This window comes from Egretta garzetta, unplaced genomic scaffold, assembly GCF_000687185.1.
Source record: "Egretta garzetta isolate BGI_Z169 unplaced genomic scaffold, ASM68718v1 scaffold283, whole genome shotgun sequence".
In the NCBI taxonomy this organism is placed as follows: Eukaryota; Metazoa; Chordata; class Aves; order Pelecaniformes; family Ardeidae; genus Egretta; species Egretta garzetta.
In genome coordinates, this window is record NW_009259043.1 from 1,490,787 (window position 1) to 1,512,846 (window position 22,060).

The following is a 22,060-nucleotide window of genomic DNA, read 5'->3' on the forward strand; positions in this document are numbered from 1 at the left end:
CTTAAGTCACTGTAATAAGCACAGGGCGTGCTTCACTGGTGAGTAAGGTTTTTTTTTCTGTAGCTTGAAGGTTAGACAGATGCAGGACATAACTGCATACTAAAATTATTAGTGTCTGTATTGTTCCAAATACTTTGTGAAATTAGTCTCTTTTGGATCGTTTGGCTTCAGTTTTCTCGTTTCTTATTATAATAATATTTGAGTGACAACCAAAGTAAATTCATAAACATAGTATATCTCTAAGCCCATTCTTCATTTATGAAATTGCTGTCATTTTGCAGATGACAGGCTATTATTACAGTACCGGTGACTTCAGGAATTATGAGAAGAACACACAGTTTCCTGAGTGAGTCTGTGTTTTGAAAGGTTTTAATAATTTTAGGTTTTATAAAATCATGAAAGGACACCTTCAGGGTGCCTTAAAAATGATGTGTTTGAAAGAAATAAATGAATATTCTTGCAGACTATGCTTGGTTTGTGTTAATGAAAGGAAATATTGCTTGAGATTTTTGGATTCAACTGTTCTCAGTTTTGATAGAGATGTCGATTTTTAGTATTCCTTACCATTAAAGAAGTGACTTGCTTTTCCCATTGAATTGGTCATTCTGTGTCTTTATGGTGCATATAGCTACCCTCTTTTATCTGTGAAGCAAATCTTTTCAAATTTATGCTTCTTGCCATTACATAAATCCTCCTGTATCGAGATACCTGGGGGCAGTGTGAAGGGGTTAGTCTGTGTTTTTGACTTCGACCCCCACTGATGCCGCTGGACATGTGATCGGGCATTATTAACCTGCACATCTGTAAAGTGAGAGATGTGTCTAGGATTGGCAAGGACCAGAAAATATAACGAGTTATGACACTCAGGCTTTTGGAAGCCTGTGTCAGAACTCTGAGGGGGTACAATTGGTTTCTTTTTTTATAAGTGGCTCTCTTATGAAGAATTTGGAAAATGCTTTAGGTAAATGACAAACGGGGTACAGTAATGGAAATGATATGAGTACCAGTCTTCAGAAGAACATAGGGACTAGTTTTGCAAGATGATGATACTCTGGTATGTCCACCACCCACCAGCTGCTCCATTCCACAGTGTCTCTATTTTCTGAAATCTGGAAAAAAACAGAGAGGTTTTAAGCAGCAGAGCAGGTTTTGGTCAGTGTTCTCTAACTTTATTTCATGAGCAAAACTGTTGATGCAGATGGCTTTTTTGAAAATAGGTCCAATATATCTCAAATATATATATACACATACATGCTAAGTCTGTTCCCTCTTATGTGCAATATCAGCAACCTGATCTAGTTAGCGGTGTCCCTGCTCACTGCAGGGGGGTTGGACTAGATGACCTCTAGGGGTCCCTTCCAACCCAAAACATTCTATGATTCTATGTCTTCCTTCAGCATTTCTCTTGCTCACAGACATTGGAAACGTAAAAATGTTCTGCGGCCACAAAATGGCCATTAAGTTCTCACTCTGCCAAATATCCTGGATATACATAGAAGTATCTCAGTCCTGCCTTACAAACTGCTAAAATCAGTGGGAACCTAGTCATACCAGGGACCTGTGCCCTGTTGATTTTTCAACACCTTATATGCTAGTTATTAAATCTCTCCGCTTTATCAAAAGAAAATCCTTCAGCATTAAAATTGTTCTTAGTGGAAATTTAGTGATAATAGAACTTGTATACATGATGCTATGACTATCATATGCTGGAAATTATGGGGGGAGCAGGAGAAGGGAATTTGTTAAAAATGTAAGAAATTTTCCTTGGGGAGAATGAAGCAGTATTTGCTTAGGAAGCCATCCTACAGCTAATGGATTGCTGGTAGAAAAAGTTCAGGTAGTACTGAGGCATACTTAAATGTATTATTTTCGAGTCAAGAAGCAGGGTTTGTTATATATCTAAGAATCTTGCACATAAATTTCATTCTGCAGAACCTATTTTTCCCACTCAAGGAGAACCATGGTTTTGTTTTGGATACTCTATGTTATATAGTAGTTGGGTAAATTGTCTTGTCTTATAGTGCAATACTTTTTCATCTACTTTAAACCAGCTTATTTTAAATATCAGATAGTTGTGATTATTTGATACTGTTGGGTTTCCCCTTTAGTCAAACATATATAGCCACTTAAATACAATCCAAAAAAAAAAAAAAGGCTCAACAGCCCCAACACTGTTAATACTGAAGTAGAAACAGTAAGATTAAGTTCTGCTAAATCTATAGGGCAGCACGCTGTTGGCTGTGAAGTGTTTGTATTCTGATTCTGTCTCAAGTTTGTGTTCATGAGTTACAGCCACACATTTGATGGGGCATGTAGAGCACTGTTTAATGGCTGTAACTGTGCCAGACAATGTTGTTAATACTTAAATGTCAACAACAAAAAGACAAGTTTCTATGGGTCATATATCTCAATAATACTGGGCTCAGCTAAGGGTCCTTGACGCATTTGTTTACAACTGGTGATTTGGCTGAGTTGATACCTGAGTGTGCTTAGATGCAGTTATGGATGACCATAAGCTCCAAAGTAGGTATTTTATTACATTAGCGCATAGGCTTTTTGTTTGGTTTAGAGGATTTTTTATTTTTTTTTCCTTTTACCATTTACATTTCTTGTTACCAGATTAACGGGTTGAAATTTGGCTTATCCTGCAATAATTCAAGTAATTTGAGAGTTTTATGGTTCAATTCTCAGTATGGCATGCAGCATTCTTTGCTTATGACCTTCAGGTCTGGGATGGTAAAAGGTCCTTTACACTTTCTGGTACTGTGTCTGATGGAAGAAATGAAAGTAAATCCATCTCTTAACACAACTCTCCTAATAAAATGTGTAGGTATCAAATTGGTCTTCAGCTACCTGCACATCTTTTAGATGCTAGCAAACATCTCCTCTTCCCAAGTGAAGCACTATTGGCTTCACATTTCCTGTTGTAGTCTTCAGCCTTTACAGGTTTCGCTCCTTATCTTCTTAATGATAAAGCAGATTATATTCTGTCCCAAGAAGCAGTGGATTTTAATGCGTGTGGTAAGGATCAGAAAGCAGGGAGTATTTGGACTGCAGACTTCTTCAACTGTCCCTCAGATCCTTCTGGCATGTTTGATGGAGTAGCAGAAAGTTCAGAACAGCCCCAGCAGTTTCTTTTTTAAGGACATCTTAGTTTGGGCTATGCACAAGGGTGCAGAATCAGTATTACCCTCTTCTGGTGTTCTCTTCTTGTAGACTGAAGTTCATGCAGAGACAAAAGTATTAATCACAGTATTGGCAGGCTTTAGAGCTCTTGCTACTCCAAGCCAGCTGAAACACAGAAACTTTCAGGTTCTTTGAACATCATGACGTAATTTCTATTGCTTGAATTAAAATAGTTCAAAAACTACAAGTAACATAAGTCTTGAAAGCCTTCATGTTTAATGTTTTCGGAAAGTAGTTTTGTGACTACTTATGTCAAGTCCTTCAAGTGACATTCACTGTGTTACATCAACATAGTGCCATGACTGAAAATAAGAGCAAGGCAACTAATTCAAAGATATAGCCCTCTGGCCTTCAGATGCCAAAATACTTAGCTAGGTTCTGACAGATCAGGCTCTGGCCTTCCTAGCTTCAGACCTGCACTTTGTAAGAGCACTTTCCCAGACAGATTACCAGTAAATTCTTCATTAAATTTCAATTATCAGTAGCTATTTTTTAGGTCACTATTAGTTCTTACAACTTTTTCTGTGATTCCTGAGGTGCGGTATATTTATAATTACCATGAGCTATGCAGAGAAAAATTTCAAGGAAACATTAATCTGATTCACAGCTTAATTAGTATGGAGCTAGTAAGAACAATAGATTTATCAAAACATTCTCAGTTTTACCAAGAAAGGCCTGCTAATGAGCTATTTATAGCACACTTGTATCTATTTTTGTCAGTAGTCTAAGGACTGACTTAGGACAAACGGGTTAAAAAACAGGAAATGTGGTTAAACAAGTGGGTAATCTCTCCAGAGAGTTTCCAGTTTGCCTACACGTTCACATTTTCTTCTGAATGTACTCTCAAAACAACACGCAGTACAGTACCTTGAAATCCATCTCCGTTTAAAGGAGGGAATGTTTCCAGCAATAGCAGGAAGTGGCCTAGAGAAAAGTTTTACATTCTTGGTTAAATTCAAATGAGGTTCTGGAGTCGCTGTCTGCAAGTGGTTTTTTCTGCTTTAATAACGTTGGAGCAGTTGTATGACATTTCGGTTGGTTCAGGTTTATCATATGAATCCATAAAAGTCTGTGAACGCTGTAACTGTATCTTCAGCTCTAGATTAGTTTTGAGTAATTACTTTCCTCCAGCTTTACCCTTTCTCTTACATGGGGCCGTGCTTATTTTGTTGATATAGTATGCACATATTTTTTAAAATACATGTAATCGTGTTTGAAGGTAGTAAAAATGGTGTTATTAATCAGACTGCATAAACCTTACTGTGAAGTAAGGAATTTACGGAACACTATGTTGTCCACTTAATTCCCTAAGAGGTGGGGTCCATATTTCTCTGGGCAAAGCAGAAGCGATAACTAGATGAAAGCCATTCGTAGCACTGCTCGTTATTTGGGTTTTGACAGCTACTAATTACTAGCTTTTGTAAAAATCAATTTGAAAATTATTTTTGAGTCAAACAAAGGAGAGAATATGATAAATAAATAAAGCAGCTTAAGTGGTGGTAAAGGTTATGACCTGGTGGAGTTCTATTTTTAGAGCTACTGCCAGATATAAGTGTTCTGCTCTTAGCATTCTACAAACAGTTTCCTAAAAATGTTTTTATCCAGGGCAAACAACAAAGCGTGGTAGCAAATACATTTTTAGTAATCAGGAAGAAATAAACAGGCTTGTCGAACTACCTTAATTTAGAAAACAGGCCACTGGTAGTACCGGTATTTGAAGCTGATTTCCTATCAACCGTCTTTGAAGGGAGGAGAAACCTGTGTGCTGTTGTAAAGAGTAGAGGTGCGCTGCTTTGTTATGTCCTTGGGGAAATTCCAAGACACATGTCTACTCTTTTTTTTTATGGGTTTTTTTAAAACATCCGCGGGGTGTCAGGGTAGATGATATCACTGTGTGGGTGGGGACACTTCAGTAAAATAGCATGACATACTCATGTATCAGTGCTGTAGTTCATGAAAGGCTCATGTCTGCAAACAAGTCAGGTTTCTGTCTATTCCACAGTTAGGAGACTATCTTGAAAAGGTATAAGCTTCTTGGAAATTAAAACACTGTTTTCTAGATGAGGTATTGCCTTCGCTGTAGTAATTGGAAATAGTGGCTAGCTTTTAAAAATATTTTTCAGAAACATTAAATAACTTAGGGCATTTTCTAATGAGCCAAATACAGTTTGTTGTTCTAGAAATGTAAGTTTTCATTCATAATAGAATTTTAATTATTTTGGTTAATACCTACGTTTGAATTAGACTGTCAGTCACATTACATTTTCCCTGGTTAGATTTCTAAATAGTTTGGGGGGACAATATCTTGATTCAAATGCATTTCACATAGCCTGAGGCATGCTCTTGGTCCCTAGCAGTAGCAGATGCTACCCTCTTCTTTCTTGTCATCTTGGGCACTTAATTCTAAATTCAAATTGCTTGTTTTTTGGTTTGGTGTTTTTTTTCAAATCCAAGTTAAGTGCTCTGAATGAGTCGATAAATAAACTTATTCCAAATAGCCTCACAATACCAACATAATGTAAAACAGTTTTTTTCTATACGTACTTCATGGTCCTGTAGCCTGAGTCTCTGAAATATTTTATATGTAAGGTATATTATAAATCATGTTTATTTGGAATGCTGCATACTACAAATAAAAATATTTTGGTGTTCATTTTGATTTTCACTTCTAGTCTGTGCTGCCTCTTGTTCTTTGCTTGGGATAAAGCAGATGATAGAGCTTTGTCATGCTCTGGGAGGTGTCGGGCAGCCATCTGTAAGCATGGGAAGCCTAGAGCCTGTAGCTCTCTTAAACTAAAAATTGTGTACTAAGGGATGTCTACACAGGTATGTTTTTAAAATTCTTCTAGCAACTTCTCCATGCAGACAGCGCTGACTCCTCTGCTGACCTGCTGCGACCTCAAACAATGTTTCGCTTTTTAGCGCCTCTTCCCCCTCCCACCCATTCTGTCTTACCTGTTTGTATTTTTAGTTTTCAAAAAGAGATTACTTGATTTTAGTCGGAAGTTATGGGTTAGGTTAGGTTGAAAAGTGAAATTCTGTGGTATATGTCGGGCAGTCGGGCGGCATCCATCTAACCTTGAAATCCCTAAGTAGGCTGCACCAGGCAGGACAGTGCTTGCTTAGCGTGCTGCATAGCACAGAGCTGCAGAAATACAAATTAACAGGCTGCCATCCCGTAGGGTATCCTGCTAGCCCATAGTACTACTTTTGTAACATGGGTTTCATGGAGGAAAAAATGTCCTGACCACACTCGAAATCATGCTAGAATAATTGTAGTTAAAGCAGATGTTAAATATTGCTATTGCTTCAGCTGCAATGCAGTCAGAACCTAGAGGAAATTTAACAGTTAAAATCAGGCTGTTTGAAGAAGTTACATGGCTTTGTGGATACCATTCATTAGTTTCTTTTTTAATGTGCACTACACAGCACTGATTAACGACTTGTAGTAGATGTGTGCAGGTTTTTTTTCCAGCAGTTTCATATAGCAGATTAAAAACTTAGAGAAGAGCTGCAGGAGCTTAACTGCCATACAGTTCAAAACACTTTGTGCGTGACTTGCAGTAAAGTTTGGTACTATGTATCTGAAGCTTGGAGGCGAACATTTCCAGTATCAATTCAGTTAAATCTGGCAGTGTAATGTGATTGTAAAGGATATGTATCAAATAATTTAAAAAGAAGGTATCTTCCTTAGAACAGAGCAGTTGTAATGATAATCTTTTTTCCCTTTATCTTCCTGTATGGGATATTACTCCTAAATTCTCTGTAAGCATAAGTAAATGAAAAGTTGGGAACAGTCAAGTATCGGTGCTGTGCAGCTAGGTATGAAAAGTATTCATCTCTTTGGCTCACCAAATTCTGCTTGTTGTTATTTTTGAGGAAAGTTTTTATTAAAATGTAATCGGGCACATGAAAGTTTTCAGACTGATTGACTGTTACTGGCACAATTCACCAAACAGAACGATAAATTGTAAAAATATTGCATACAATTGGATGGGCTTAGAATTTCAAATTTCAGACTCCCAGGCATCAATTTTCCTAGCTCTACCAAATCACGTTCAAGCCCTCAAGGCCAACAAATTTAGTGTTCTCTTTTCAGAGGCACTGAGAAACATTGCTACAACCAGCAGCAGTTGCTTGCCCATGCAAGTACTGGCCTCCTACAGAGGCCAGAATGCTCTCTGTTGTTTCCTAAATCAGTGGCTCTGTGCCTACCCAAGCCTCATTTCTGTTTCAGTCACTCAGAGCTTAGGTTTCTAATAAGCCAACTTAGTCTTGAAACAGGACCGGTAGCTTGGTCAACATATAAAGAACCATTCGTTCCTCTTTGGTGAATCCTTCTCTTTCTTTGCTACTCAAAAAAAAAAAAAAAAAAAAAAAAAAGCCAGAATTGAGTGACAGCTGTCAAACTGTAGAACTTTCTGTGGATGGCTTTGCCTGTGAATTTTCCTCCAAACTTTTTTTTTTATTTTGACCCTTCATAGCCTCTTTTTCTTAACTCCTCCACAGAAGAGCAGCAGCTTTTAATATTCCTGCCTGATTTTTATTTGCCTGTGAATTTTCCTCCGAACTTTTTTTTTTATTTTGACCCTTCATAGCCTCTCATCCTCATGTCTGGTGTGGTTTACTGCTGATAAGCAGAGGTACCTGCTGACACCTCCTACTTTTTCTAAACGGTTATGTGCTTTTATCCTCTCCTCCTTTTTGCACAAGAGACAAGCTGAAAGGCTTGTTCAGTGAAAGGCGTGGCAACCTTTTTGCACAAGAGGCGAGCTGAAAGGCTTGTTCAGTGAAAGGCGTGGCAAGCTTAGCTTCCCAGTTGTCCAGTCTCCCAAGAGTTGAGGTTCCAATCTCACGAGAGTTAAAAGTAAGTCCAACCCAGGCTGCCTGGGTTAAAACTTCCTGTGTGTTTCAGGTGTTCTAGCTGAACTTCAGTTCATTCTTTGAACTCCTGAGTCTGTGGAACATGTAAAAATGTTTGGCGCTCATATCCTTTCTCTATCAGTTTACTCTAGGAGGACTGGGAACATTTGAAGAGCTGTGTTGCCTTCTGGAACAGAAAAAGCATCCTGATGAGTTCAGTTTTACCGTGTGTGCAAGTTTTTGCTCTATTTGTGCATGCAAGTTTTTCTAGCCTGTCTGTGTCTTAAAATTACGCATATGGTATTGCAGTTCCAGCTTTTGCATGCTTATTCAGTCACTTTGGAGGTTTCATAGTAGAATGCTGTCATCTAAGTACTTGGGGGAAACGTAGCTCTGAGAACTACATGTGGGACAACTGGTAGCACTACGCCATCTGAAGATCTCATGAATGACTCCTGTATTGGCAAGCTAGAAGTTTAGTTTCTGTTACTCCTCAGAACCACAAATCTTTTTCCCTTCTGCTTTTCCCATCGTTCACACAGTCATCCTTGCTACAGCTTCATGATATTGTTAAAATTGCTTGTAGACTTTGACAGGTTTAATTTGTTAAAAAAAAAAAAAAAAATTAATAGGTGATGTAAACTGGAGATTAAATTTAATGGATAATCACATTAGATGATAACATAAAAAGTACAGTGGAGGGCCCAAAATTGGAAGGTGCTATTTTAAAGTTTCTGTCAGCCATTGTGATAGTTGATGGCTGAAACTGTCCTTCATTTTTATGTCTTAAGTCTTCCCATCCGTTTTTCTTTAGAGCAGTACTGGGGCTTTGTTAGCGGCAGCTAGAATTCCAGCAAGTCAGAGTCTTCGGTGTTAAGAATAGAGTGGGAGTGGAACGCGTTTATGCTGTAACAGAATAATAACATTTTCCTGAAAGAAATTGCAAGGGTTTGTTGAGACTTTCTTTAACACATTTCTGTCAGAAACTATGGAAAGGCATTGTATTTCTGCTTCAATATGCTAAATAAGAGGTATTTTAGACTGAAGAATGTTATGTTTCACTTGATTAGCCTAATAGTTGCAACCTACAGTTATATGGTGCATTAGCTTTCAGTGCTGTATAATAGGCCTGGCAGCATGGTGTCCCAAAAACTGTAATTGCGTGGGCTGCTGAACAGTCGTGGAGAAAGCTGCACAGAAATTCTATTCTAGACAGAATTCTTTCATTTTGAAATGAATTTCACAACATATTCACAGTTGGATGCCACTGCTTGTATTTCCAGTGAATCATACTCCAGAAAAGTAATACTTTGCTTCAACAAAGCCTGTCACAAACAGTGCAGTGATATAAATCAGAAATTGGATATTTTTTAATTGTAGTTTTTCAAAATATAGTACAGTTATTAACTATGCCTGCAGGTCCTGACATTCAGATATGTTTGGCTTTGTCTCCACATAGAAAAATGAAAATCCTTCACAAATAAGAAAAGAAGGGCTGGGGGGAAATACCCTTTTTACTTATGCTCTATTCATGATAGGAAACTGGCTCCCCAACAGCAATGGTTGTCACACCACCGCTTATTTAATAGCATAGTCAGAGCAAACCTGTTACAGTTACCTTTAATCTCCACCCTAAGCTTACTGATGATCAATTCATTTATACCTTCCTTTCTTGTGTATTGTTCTTCAGCTTAACTAGTTCTCCCTTCTCTCCCTCTCTGATCCCATTTACTGGTATTTTTGGAGTGCAATTTCCACTTACTTGTATTTTGGGGGTGCAATTGCATTTTCTTTCCATCTTTGTTTAGCTTAACAAGACAAGGTCTTTTAGACTATTAGGTGCTGCAATTAAGGCAACTACAGTTTTGTATACACAGACTGTCTCTAAACTGCATAGTTTTGCACAGATTGTGCTGAATTATCTGCTCTTAAATTGCAAAACCTGTCTAAGAAACTGAGGAAATACTTGAGCTTGTGTTGAGCCCCCTGATCCTGCAGTCGTAGCAGGACTGGACCTGCTATGAAAGGTCGGGAACACCTAATTAGTGCTACTGGGATTGCCAGAAATAATCTCCTTTAAGCTCTTAGTTCACCCTTTTGTCCTTGTACATGGTACAAGGTTGCAAGATAAAATATGTCTGCTTATGCCCTTTCAGTGAGGGGTAAGTTAACAGTTTTATCGTACGGTTTGGGATGCGCTAGCAATGTGCAATACTAAGCTACTGTCACTTTATTTTTACGATAGGTTCCATCTCAATTCCGTTTAGTCAATTCATTCTGAGTTCTTCAGTTAGAAGACATAAATGACCATTTTATATCTTAGGTGTGCACCACCAGGCAGTGGTATTTAACACCTGGTGCTAATGTTGCTGATGTATTTCATGCTTGTAGAAATTAACTGTACCTGGTTATGGTAACTCAGTGACTGACCTAAGAAATATGTTATGGTAGGTTTCCACAGACATAGCTGGTAGGCAGGTTTTACCAGCAGAGTCAGGAGTTGTTTAATTTGGGTGCGCTCAGCACCAGCAGACAGAAGCAGCAGCTCCTATCCTGAGCCAAGTTGCATGAACGCGTGAGAAGAGGCACACTACCTCAGGAGCTTAGGTGGGATGGGTGGGAAACGAGGATTCTTCCTTGAAATCATGTCACACTTACGCAACCCACCCGCTTTGGTTTCTAGATGTTCCAGCTTTTCACTCGCCTCCTTGGTAACGCTTCTTCCCAGCTCAGGCAGCTGGCCTCCTCCCTGCAGGACATACGCCTGCCCTCTCTGTTTGACATGGCAGCCCCCTCTCTGTACTTTCATTAGGGCTCCCCAGCTGCACCAGGGGTTGAGTGAGCTGCTGCATTAGAGAGCCATCAGTGGGGCATAGAAATGCTGCTTAGCTCATGAGTGAAATGTTGATTGACTAATGAATGTGTTCTGGCCATGCTCAGGTATCCGTAGAGAAGGGAGACCATCAAAGCCTCAATCTTGCGCAGCATTTGTGCAAAAGTAAAAACACGCAGTTTCCACATGAAAGATCTTGCTGTCACCAGATGAGGCTGGTAGGCAGCCAGAAGCTGAATACCGCATGGGTTTGCAGACCAAAATCAACACTTTGCACCCTGAGGTTAACTGCAAACCAGCTCCCAAATTCGCCCTGTACCTCCCGAGGTGATTTGCACACCACCATTTGGGGCCTGGTCAAGTTGTATTTGCTTGTGGGACGGAATACAAATTTTGTCCTCTGTGATATGAAGCCTGCAGAGGATTTAAACTGGGGCAGAGTGGAGTAGAAGAAGGAAAACAGTAGAAGAGGAAAAAGGAAAGGGGTGTTGCATTTCCACATATACCTGTGATCTTTTGGTGTGGTTCAAGTAGCAGTGTGTAGCATTCTTACTTTGTTTTGCAGGTTACAGGGGAGGGGAAAAAAAAAGTCAGTTTCATAAAATTTCTGGTATTGCTCTATTCCTCCCTCCCTTCCTTCATTGTTGCAAAAAACCACTAAGATAAGGAGAAAATATAAGCTTGCAACCTAGTATAGCATGCTGTTTGACTTGTTGGTTTAGTTTAAATGGAAAAAGCATTAGAGCTGTTTTGGAATGTGTGGGGAAAGGCTTGTATTTTTCTTTACCTTTTTCAGTTATTTGCATCTTTTCCAGAGTGAAAATAGAACATTCCTTCTAAAAAGGTCTTGATTCTTCTTTATGTTCAGAAACCAAACTGGTTTTAGTGAGAGCAGTAAAATCTTCTTTCACACTTGCCTCTTTGCTGTGAACTTTTGAAACAGGGACTGTCTTGTTACACGGGCCTGGGTGCAGAGCTCAGCTACATCCTGACTGCACATTGGAACAGGAGTCTCTGTTCAACATTTCTCCCTCCACCTTCCCCTAAGCACCCTCACTTCCAGCAGGAGCCCCGTGATGCCCTCCAGGAGACAAACTTCGGGCTGCATCACATTGCACAGTGTAGATGCAGGCAATGACAGTGTTCGTATCTCATGCAAGGGGAGTCCTGTCATCCTTTCGTCCTACCCTTATAAAATGTTTGTCCATAATTGTCTAAGTAAGAAAGAACAAATGTCTCCTTTTTAGATCTCGAGGTGAGTTGTGGGACCAGTGGTTAATAAAATGAGCACAACTGAGATGGCAGTTGGGAGACATGACTGTGTTCTCCCATAGAGTAACTCATTTTGTTGATCTCTGGTAACTCCTTTTAAAGCTGTTTTTCGTAGCAGGATTAAGTTGCTGCATTGGTGTTATCTGAGGAAAGGTGGAGCAAGTAAGATGAACTGATTAAGGGTTCACTTTGTAATTTTTATAACAGCAGCCTTAATCACAATGTGATCTCTGAGCCGTGTGGTCTCACCAGTCTTTGTCCACGATTCTGATCTTTTACTGTCGATTGAATACTCCGAAGGGAGCGATGGCATCATTCACTTTCTCTGATTCGTGCTAGAATAATTGAAATTAGAAGCTGGGGTCATGTGGATCAGTAACCCTCTCTCATTACTTTGTATTGCACTTCCAATGTTTATGCAGATTTTAATGAGTTAAATGCTTTCTAATTTGCCTACAAAGTAAAGTGCCCAGAAAAGCAAATAGGGCAGTTTTAGATTTTTGCCTATTTTAGATCTTACACAACGGGAGTCCAGGTCTGGAAAGTTACCCCAGAATTACAGCAGTCTAGGGAACTAAGAGCCTGTCCTAACTAAAGCATACCCTGCTGGATGCCCTGAGAATTTCTTTTTTAGTATAAATTGACAAGCATTTCATATGCTTGGTAAATAAAATGTTTATTTGTCTTTGCCCTCCCCAAGAGGAAATTTCTGCTAAGGCATGACATCTCCTATAAACTGCCATGAGTAATATCTTCTGAACCATTTTCAGAGAAACAAGAGTCCTTGCTATTTCTATGTATAACAATAATTTACAGTCAGAGAAGCTGATAAAGTAGTAAGATCTTCTTGAAAGACTGTTGTACGAAGACTGTTGTACAAACAAAACCCCTTGTCTTCTCTGTTTCTTTAGAACCTACCAAGCTATAGTGTGTGTTCTGTGCCACAGTATGTGTATTCCAGCAAGACATCCAGAATTTATTTTTTAATAATGCTAGGTTTTTATTAAGTTACAAAGTTGGTGAAATTGTGTTGCCAGAGAAGAATACTACTGAAAGAGGAACCTGCTGGCTTTTTTAACCTTTTGCTGTAAGGAAATGTGCCTTTCTCCATTTGATTTGAAAAAGGAAATAGACTGGCGGTGCGGCTATGGAACTTTCTCTTTCTGCCTCTGATTGCAAAAGTGCTAGTAAAAGAATGAAAAGAAAAAGTACAGTATCGAACAGTAGAATATTATGGCTTTGTTGAGACAACAGAATGAAAGTATCTTGTTTGTTTTGTTTCAGGTGTCAGAAACTATTTGAAAGAAGCATTAGTGAATATCATTGCTGTGCATGCAGAGGTGAGAAAAAACTTCAGATTGTTTCATGCTTACATTCATGTGAATAATTTCAGTGTACTTTGCATGGTAAATCTTGGCTTTCATCACGTCTGAAAATTGTAGCTCTGTTAAAGTGTCTTCATTATAGATGTAAGTGCTTTGGGTTAGGTCTCGCCAACCAAGTACGCAACTGCTCACTTCAAGGGCAGGAGATGAACAGTTCCTGTTTATCCTCAGTAACACTCCATTACACCTTTTTGTTTCCACTATCTGATGAAGAGGAAATCCAGAATCTAAAGTTCAATTCGTCCCTTTTCATGCAGATTAAAGAGAGAGAGAGAGGTGATGCTCACTTTCTCTGATTAATTTTCCACAACACATGAAAATGAGCTTGTGCTTCGCTTTGGAAGAAATGTTCAACATATGCCACTCAGAGTGAAAAGGAAATATATGCCGTTCTTGTACATAGGATAAAAAGTGGAAACCTAAAACCAGAAAGTTTTATAGTCCCTGTACAGCACAAATTGAGTTTGAAATACTTAGATAGGTAATGGCTTATGATAGGGAGTGCATATTAAAATGAAAATGTTATTGTCGAAATAATATGCTTGCAGAGCTACAGTTATTTGGCCTGTAATATGCTGGACTTTTCTATAGTCCTTTAAATTACATATTCTACATGCTACTTCCTTCTAATAATCAAGAGTGTTACCAGATTACTATTGCTCCTGGTATAAGCGTTGGTAGTGGTATCACTCTTACCTTTCAAAATACCACAAGTATAGCTGCTCTACGTTTTCCATCTAATTAAAATCTGAGATTCACTTGATGGTTTTGTTTATTTTATTCCTCCTTAAATTACAAGGATTCATATAAATTAAAGTAATTTCAGGAAGTGTAAATATCACTTGCAATATTTTTGATTCGATTTCAGTATTTACTTATAGCAGTTTTCACAGAAGCATTGCTGATTTTACCAAATGCCTCTGAATGAGGGAATAAGCAACACCAAAAATACATACCAAGATGACATTCATTTTTACTGCTGCTTTTCGGTGTAGTGGAAATTAATAAAATGAAAGTGAGAGGTTTTGCTTTAAAAAAATTCCAAGGCATTTGTGACTTATTGAGCTAACCCTGTAAACATGCATACTTGTTAAAATGCTGCAGCAGAAAGGTGTGCTGCCTTCCTGACTTCATTGAGACCGATACTGATTTTGGCCCAAATAGTGTGGCCTCATAAACTTCTAGATGTGAAGTATTACATAAATATGAAAACGTGTGTCAAGATGAAACTCCTATTTCCACTGTTTTCTGGTGAAATTCTGTAAGGTGGGTCAGATTTAAGTTTAGTTAGCAAAGCTGCAAGTTTCTGTAGTTTGAAACAGCAAAAATTAACCATCAGTTGAACAGCGAGTATGGACTGAAGCGGAAAGAAAATTGTTTCTCTACCTTTGAATTCAGATTTAACTGAAATCAGAATAAGGGCTTCTTATTGCAAACCTGTGATGATTCACCATTGCTGAGAATTTTTTTTTCCTGGATTCTGTATAGTAACTTCAAGAGTGCTCGCTGTGGGCACAAATATTCTCTTCTCAGTAGAAGATTTTGGGTGTGTTCCTGGTATGTTTGTGTTGAATTGCTCAGCAATATTCGCTGCTGAATAAGGTGACCCCTTCCCAAATCGTTACTGGTTGTTTTTTTTTCTTACTGTACAGCGAAGTATGTCACTTACACCCACTTTGTGGGTCAAAACAGTTAAAACAGTCTGTGTGTTTGAATTAGCAATAACAGCTGATAGCTGACATATACGTGCTCAGCGTACTCAGCCTGTGGTGCAGACCTGCTTTTCAGAACGGTCAGCTTTATGGGATCCCTCATACACAATTCATTACTTAAATCCCTAAAAACTATGTCGGAATCTTGGGGTTTTTTTTTTCCCCCCCTTAATTTACTTTTACACACTTGTATGAATATCTTCTGTCAATTACTACGTTTCCTTGTCAGACATGAGACCTAAACTTCACATAAAGCAAAGATATTCTAGCAAAAAATCATTCCACTACTTAATTTTTTAGTTTATTTTAAAGCAGAAATTGGGGTGGGGGAGAGTATTTAAAAAAATCTGTGCAGTTCATTTTCCTTCTTGCACCACTCCAGTCACATAATTTCCAGTTCCTTGTGTCATCTTCTTCCCCAACCCTGTGCAGTTCTAGTGCAGCTTTATCATCACCTTTATGTCTTGACACAAGTTTGGTCTGTCTAACCTATAATCTCACTTCCTCCTATATTCCAACCTCTTGGCCTGCATTTTCCCCAGTTCTGTGTAGAAAAATCACACTTTTTTTTTTTATTTTTAATTGACCAACAACTTCTCACTTCCTTAAAGGTCCCCTTAAGGAAGATTGGTTTCTTCATGCATAGATCTAATGTTTGATTTTGCGTTGCTATTGTGTTGCAGTTGCTATTCTGAACCTCAAATGGAGGATCCAGGTACCACTTTAGATTTAAGTTGTACAAATAAGCAATTAAAAAGATGGTCTTGACGCATGGAAGAAACAGTAAGGTGTAACTAATAAATAGCAATGGTGGAAGTATCTAAACATATTCTCAAGCCCTTTCAAAGGCTTATCTCTGCCACAGAGCATAAGGACACTAGCCATCTGACGGTGGTCAAATATAAAGGATTGTAGAAGAAATGGCAAAATGCGTGGGTAAAAAGTAGCTGAATGTGTAATTGGGTCAGTCAGTCACACAACCCTGAGTGAAAGGTGCTATCTGCAAAACAGCAGTCCACGTGCAACCCACCTGACTACCTGCATCCATCAGCCAGAGAGCGCATATTTTGAAGTCTAGCTGCTTTTAGGCATTGCTGGAAAGTTGTCATTATCGCATATCGTATAGCTAACGTTGCTATTAACAGAGGTGATTTGTCAAAGCGTAGGGCAAGCATCAAAAGAAATCCTTCATATTCCAGTTGCTTTGAAATTTTTTTTGTCCATTGATAAAAATGAAGTGGTCCTTTTAATCAGTGTTCAATGCTTTTTACTGAAATGTTACTGCAGAGAATATTTCTGTTAATATAGGTATTGTGCTCATGATTATTCTTTCATAAAAATCAGGTGTTTACCATTTCCAAAGACTTGGTTCCTCGGGTAATGTCAAGGGTTGTAGAAGCAGTCTCTGAAGAACTGAGCCGCCTGATGCAGTGTGTTTCATCCTTCAGTAAAAATGGAGCTTTACAGGTACCTGAATACTTTGTACTCTCAAACGTATGAGTCTAGAAAACTGAGAATAACAGAGAAAGATATAATCTGTGTATTTGTTGGATTTATTGTAGCAGTGAAAGCAAGGAGATAAAAAGGGTTAGTATACAGCCTATTTCAGATTTATGCATGAATACTCTTTGGGATACTGGTTCTTGGATTTGATTACATTTTAGTGTTGACTTTGCATCTGAGTGCATAAAAGGTTACCTATGTCCTATGAGGTAAAAAGCATCATAATGGTATCTGTTCAAGGAGTTGTTAAATACTGTCTTTGGGCTGTTGTCAAAAAATTATTTTAAGAGAAGAAACAATTTTGTGGTATCTTGAGATTTAAAATCTTGAAAATATGGTGTGGTAGGATCTTGCAAGTCTTTGCAAAACTAGTCACTTGCCTGTTATGCTATTTCTACGTTAGCACTTTGTTGCAGCATGGGTAGAACAGATACTCTTACACTGCCTTCTTCATTTATGGGTGGATTGGTAGTTGTACTTACTATTGGGTAAGTTTTAAAGGACTCGAAGAAAAAATATTTTTTAAAAAAACCCCTTTGAGTCAATGGTTGTTATGGCTGTAACAGGAAAAAAGAGCAAAATCCCAATTTTAATTGTACATGACAGCATTCTTGCATCATGAGGGGAAAGTGATTATCCAATTGCAAGCCTTATTTTCCAGTTGCTGGTAATAATTGCATTGAATATAGAATTAAGGTAGGAAGATCCCAGCCAAATAAGATTGACTGCTTATTTAAAACCAAATCAATGAATAGCAACAAAGCTACCCATATATCATTTTTGTTTGACTAGACAACCCACCATATGAGCTTGCTGCCTAAACCCATAATTGAAAGGATTTCCTCTCTCTTCTGTAAATTTGTCACTCATGCTCATTTTCTGTTCATCTGAACATAGAAAATCCGGTCTGGCAGACAGTAGCAATGTGAGAGTGACCTGAGCCTGGTCAGACTGATCAAAAAAACACCCATTCCCAAGGAGAAGTCTGAATCTGTATTCCCACGTCCCAAGACCTGCAGTTTTGCAGGGTTTGCCCTTCTACCATGTTTATTTAGGCTATGGTACTTGAGAATGTGACACTTCCCCCATGATCCTGCTACCTCCTAAAATGTAGGAAAGACTTCAGAATCTTGTGTGTAGGAAGTCAAAGTGTCCAAGGCTGTTCAGCTTGGAGCACTATACAAAAAGAGGTGAAACATTCTGTGGTGAGAAAAGCATTTCTTAGAGATTATAAAATCGGTGGGTGGCTATGTCGTATTTTGTGCCAAAAAGTTCTGGCACTAAAAAAGCATAAATCTCAGCTGGCTTCCTACCTAGGGGAGGGATGAGGGGAAGACCTAAAAGCCAAAGCCTTTCATTAGAACTGGAATTAGATATCTGTGTTGCATTATAAAAAGTTTTGGTTTGGAAGATTAATGTCATATTAGTTGGGTCTAAATGTAGATCAGTTCCTGTAATGGCTAACTAGATTAAGTTTTAGCTTAATGATGAACAAGACCAAAATATGGATTTGGATGAAGTTCACTTTATATTTTTAAATGAAATGGCTTAGTGTTGATCACGTGCAGAATATTTCTATTTCATATAAAACCTGTGATGATAATGATTACTTTTCAAACACTAAAGGATGATCTGTGAAATTTGTTTAATCTTTTGAGTTCATTTTCTGCCATAGTTTGCCTAGGTGAAAATCAATACCTAGACACAGAGTACAGTGCAGGAGTAAAATCCCTAAGGCTGTGTGCCCACCAGGTGACAGACAAGAAGCAGAGCACAACCATTATACTTCCTCATCTGATGGAAAAAAATAAATTCAACAGGAAAACCATGAATAAAATATGTATTGACAGATTTTTTTGTACTCTCTAGTTTCCTTCCTCCCTGGCCAAGCCGTGCTGTGAGAAGTTAAGCTCACTGTATTTAATTTAAAAAAAAAAAAAAAACAAAAAAAAAAAACACAGATGGACAAATTAAGGTAAATCCTCAAGACTTATTACTGTTACTGAGAGACAAAGCAGTATTTTCAGACTGCTGCATAGTGACCGTACAAACAGTTTGACTTGAATCAAAAGCATGAAGTTGTTTCTTTTAGCAGTCTCCTGGCATAGCAGCATGGCAACCAAAAATACAGGAAACAACCTGTTAAAAGCCAAGGTTGCTTACAGCTGCAGCGTGCAATGATATTTGCCTCTAAAAAAGTAGTTTGGGATACTGGTATTCACTTGATGAAAGGACATTGTGTCATTGTTTCAGTATTTGTATTTCTCATTTTAGGCGAGACTTGAAATCTGTGCGTTGAGAGATACCGTGGCCATATACCTAACACCTGAAAGCAAGTAAGATGTGCTCTAATGTCTGTTGTTTCAGTGTAATGGAATCCTTGGTAAAAATAGTCATAGAATCATTAAAATTGGAAAAGACCACCAAGATCATCAAGTCCAACCATCTACCCAACACCACCATGCCTACTAAACCATGTCCCCAAGTGCTACATCTACAAGTTTTTTGAACGCCTCCAGGGATGGTGACTCCACCACCTCTCTGGACAGCCTGTTCCAATGCTTGACCACTCTTTCAGTAAAGAATTTTTTCCTAATATCCAACTGAAAACTCCCTGACACAACTTGAGGCCATTTCCCCTCATCCTATCACCCATTACCTGGGAGAAGAGACCGACATCCACCTCGCTACACCCTCCTTTCAGGTAGTTGTAGAGGGCGATAAGGTCTCCCCTCAGCCTTCTCTTCTCCAGGCTAAACCACCCCAGTTCCCTCAGCTGCTCCTCACAGGACTTGTGCTCCAGACGCCTCACCAGCTTCGTTGCCCTTCTCTGGACATGCTCCAGCACCTCAATGTCCTTCTTGTAGTGAGGGGCCCAAAACTGACCGCAGTATTCGAGGTGCAGCCTCACCAGTGCCGAGTACAGGGGCACGATCACTTCCCTGGTTCTGCTGGCCACACTATTCCTGATACAAGCCAGGATGCTGTTGGCCAAGCCTTCCTACCCTCCAGCAGATCAACACTCCCGCCCAATTTGGGGTCATCTGCAAACTTTCTGAGGGTGCACTCGATCCCTTCATCCAGATCATTGATAAAGATATTAAACAAGACTGGCCCCAGAACTGAGCCGTGAGGAATGCCACTTGTTACTGGCCGCCAACTGGATTTAACTCCATTGACCTCAACTCTCTGGGCTTGGCCATCCAGCCAGTTTTTTACCTAGCGAAGAGTACACCTGTCTAAGCCAAGAGCCACCAGCTTCTCTAGGACAATGCTGTGGGAGACAGTGTCAAAGGCTTAATTCTATGCAAAAGCACAAAATGTAAATTAAGGATTAAGAAATTTTGCTTCAGATAGAATAGGTGGTATACTAGGTAAATATGTGAAAACTGGTTTACTAGCAAGGTTTTATCAGTTGACAGAAAATAATTACTTTTTCTTGATTTTTTTAGATACAAACTAGTATTTGCCACTCAAAAAAAAAAAAGTGGAACTTCTTAACAGCAGTGCAGCTGCTGAGGAAAATTATTCTAAAACAAGGCAAAAGCAGACATCAATGAGTTTTATCTAGTTTTTCACAGCAATCTCATAAAGCAGATGGCAAAGAACCTGCCAGACACATCAGAGAGGCTACAGAACCGGATGCTGGCAGGATCCCCTTAAGGGATATGGAGAATTAGGGCTCTCCCCAAGCTTGTACAATATACCACACACCTAATCAGGGAAAGTGAATTCAGCATCACACTGTCTCTTAGAATGAAAACCTTCAAAAGGCTTTCAGCAATTTATCATTTCTCACTGAGGTACAAAACCAAAGATACGGTGTGGGACACACATTAACATAAAGAGAGAAAGAAAAGCATTAACAGCATCAGTGGCTGATGCAGTCAAGGCATGTAAAAACAGACTATGATAGCTGTCAGCAGTTTTGAGTAAAGCTGATTGATTGAAATTTCTAGGTGATTATGTTGGGCACTGGATATGGGCAGGTTCATTCATTATCTTAATTACCTACACTTCTTTTAGGATTGGCATTGCAAAGTTCCTACAGATGGCAATTTGATCATCTTACCTAATCGACAATTTGTAGGAGACATTGCAGGGCTTGAGGTCCTAACGTGTCTTCATATATACAGATAGTATCCTATGGTGTCACTGCATTCCATTTCAGAAGGCTTGCTTCCCTATTCGAGTGTGTGATAGTGCTGAAGACCTCTAAATGAAAACTACTTGGCACTGTCTCAAATGGGATAAAATGGAGGTGGCATTGTCTCTAGTCAGCATGGGGTAAAGCACAGTGAACCCTGGAAGCTGGAGCTTCATAGATGCTTTTTTATTCCTGGATTTGTTACTAGTAGTATTTGCCACAGGTCACCATATTAATATTTTGCTGACAAGATTGTACCTATCTGTGCAGGTCCTGCATTGTTCTCCGCACTTCTGTTCCACATCTCTTGCCCAGAGAGGGGTGGAAACCCCATCTTTGGAGTTACTCCAAACTTGACTGGATAATGCCCCAAGAAACCTCCTCTAACCTCAAAGTTGGCCCTACTTCGAGAGGAGGGCTGGACCTGAAGACCTCTAGAGGTCCTTTCCAGTGTAAATTATTCTATGAATCTACATTACTCAATGCAAACCTACTGTAATTCCGTCTGTAGGGAAGAATGCAGTGACCTGTCTACCGAGTGCAGAAAGCCCAAATCAGTGCTTTAGCTGTGCTTCGTACGCTGATGGTCACTTAGTTTGAGGCAGAAGGCAGGCTGGCAACTACCTGTAAATTATTGAAGAGTCCAGGATGTCAAGCACAGTCTTAAATCAGCTGCTGATTTCACGTTTCCTGTTGATGTATGGTATACATCACATTAGGAGCGTCAAGAGGCCTGCTTGAACCCATGACCGCTTTATGTTCAATTTGCACATGAATGTCAGGTCTCAAGTTAATATTTTGTTAATTTATTGAAATAAGAATGGGTAAGATATAGCATATCTCCACGGAATTTGTAGAGAGAACATGTAAATGCTGATACTTGTACCAGTGGAGTGTGAGTATTTTTCCTTTCCTTGCAGCTCGAGCTTTAAGCAAGCTTTGGAAGCCTTGCCTCAGCTCTCAAGTGGAACTGACAAAAAGTGAGTATAATGCACCTTCTTGCCTCCTTTCTGGTCTCTGGAGCCATTCCCTTTTAAGTCTTGTGTCAGAACTTTGTTATAAGAGGGTTAACATTCACTGTATTTGGCCCTTCTGAATTAGAGAGCAGAAGCCTCTTTGGACAGAGTTAAGAATAAGTGAAGTCCTTGTTCATCATGGC

The 22,060-nt window shown here is 39.1% G+C and overlaps 1 protein-coding gene across 5 annotated transcripts in view; it reads left to right on the top strand.

The window, feature by feature from the left end:
* The window catches only part of EXOC2 (exocyst complex component 2), a 114,081-nt gene that overhangs the window by 88,250 nt on the left and 3,771 nt on the right, over positions 1-22,060 (top strand). For 4 of the 5 annotated variants that reach the window (XM_035890564.1, XM_009634998.2, XM_035890566.1 and 1 more), the window contains 4 exons: positions 13,439-13,494; positions 16,596-16,718; positions 19,029-19,090; positions 21,822-21,881. In XM_035890564.1, the coding sequence (XP_035746457.1) occupies positions 13,439-13,494; positions 16,596-16,718; positions 19,029-19,090; positions 21,822-21,881 (301 nt within the window). Of the gene's footprint in view, positions 1-13,438; positions 13,495-16,595; positions 16,719-19,028; positions 19,091-21,821; positions 21,882-22,060 lie in introns of those variants that run through there. The other variant, XR_004841475.1, reaches the window with a different exon arrangement.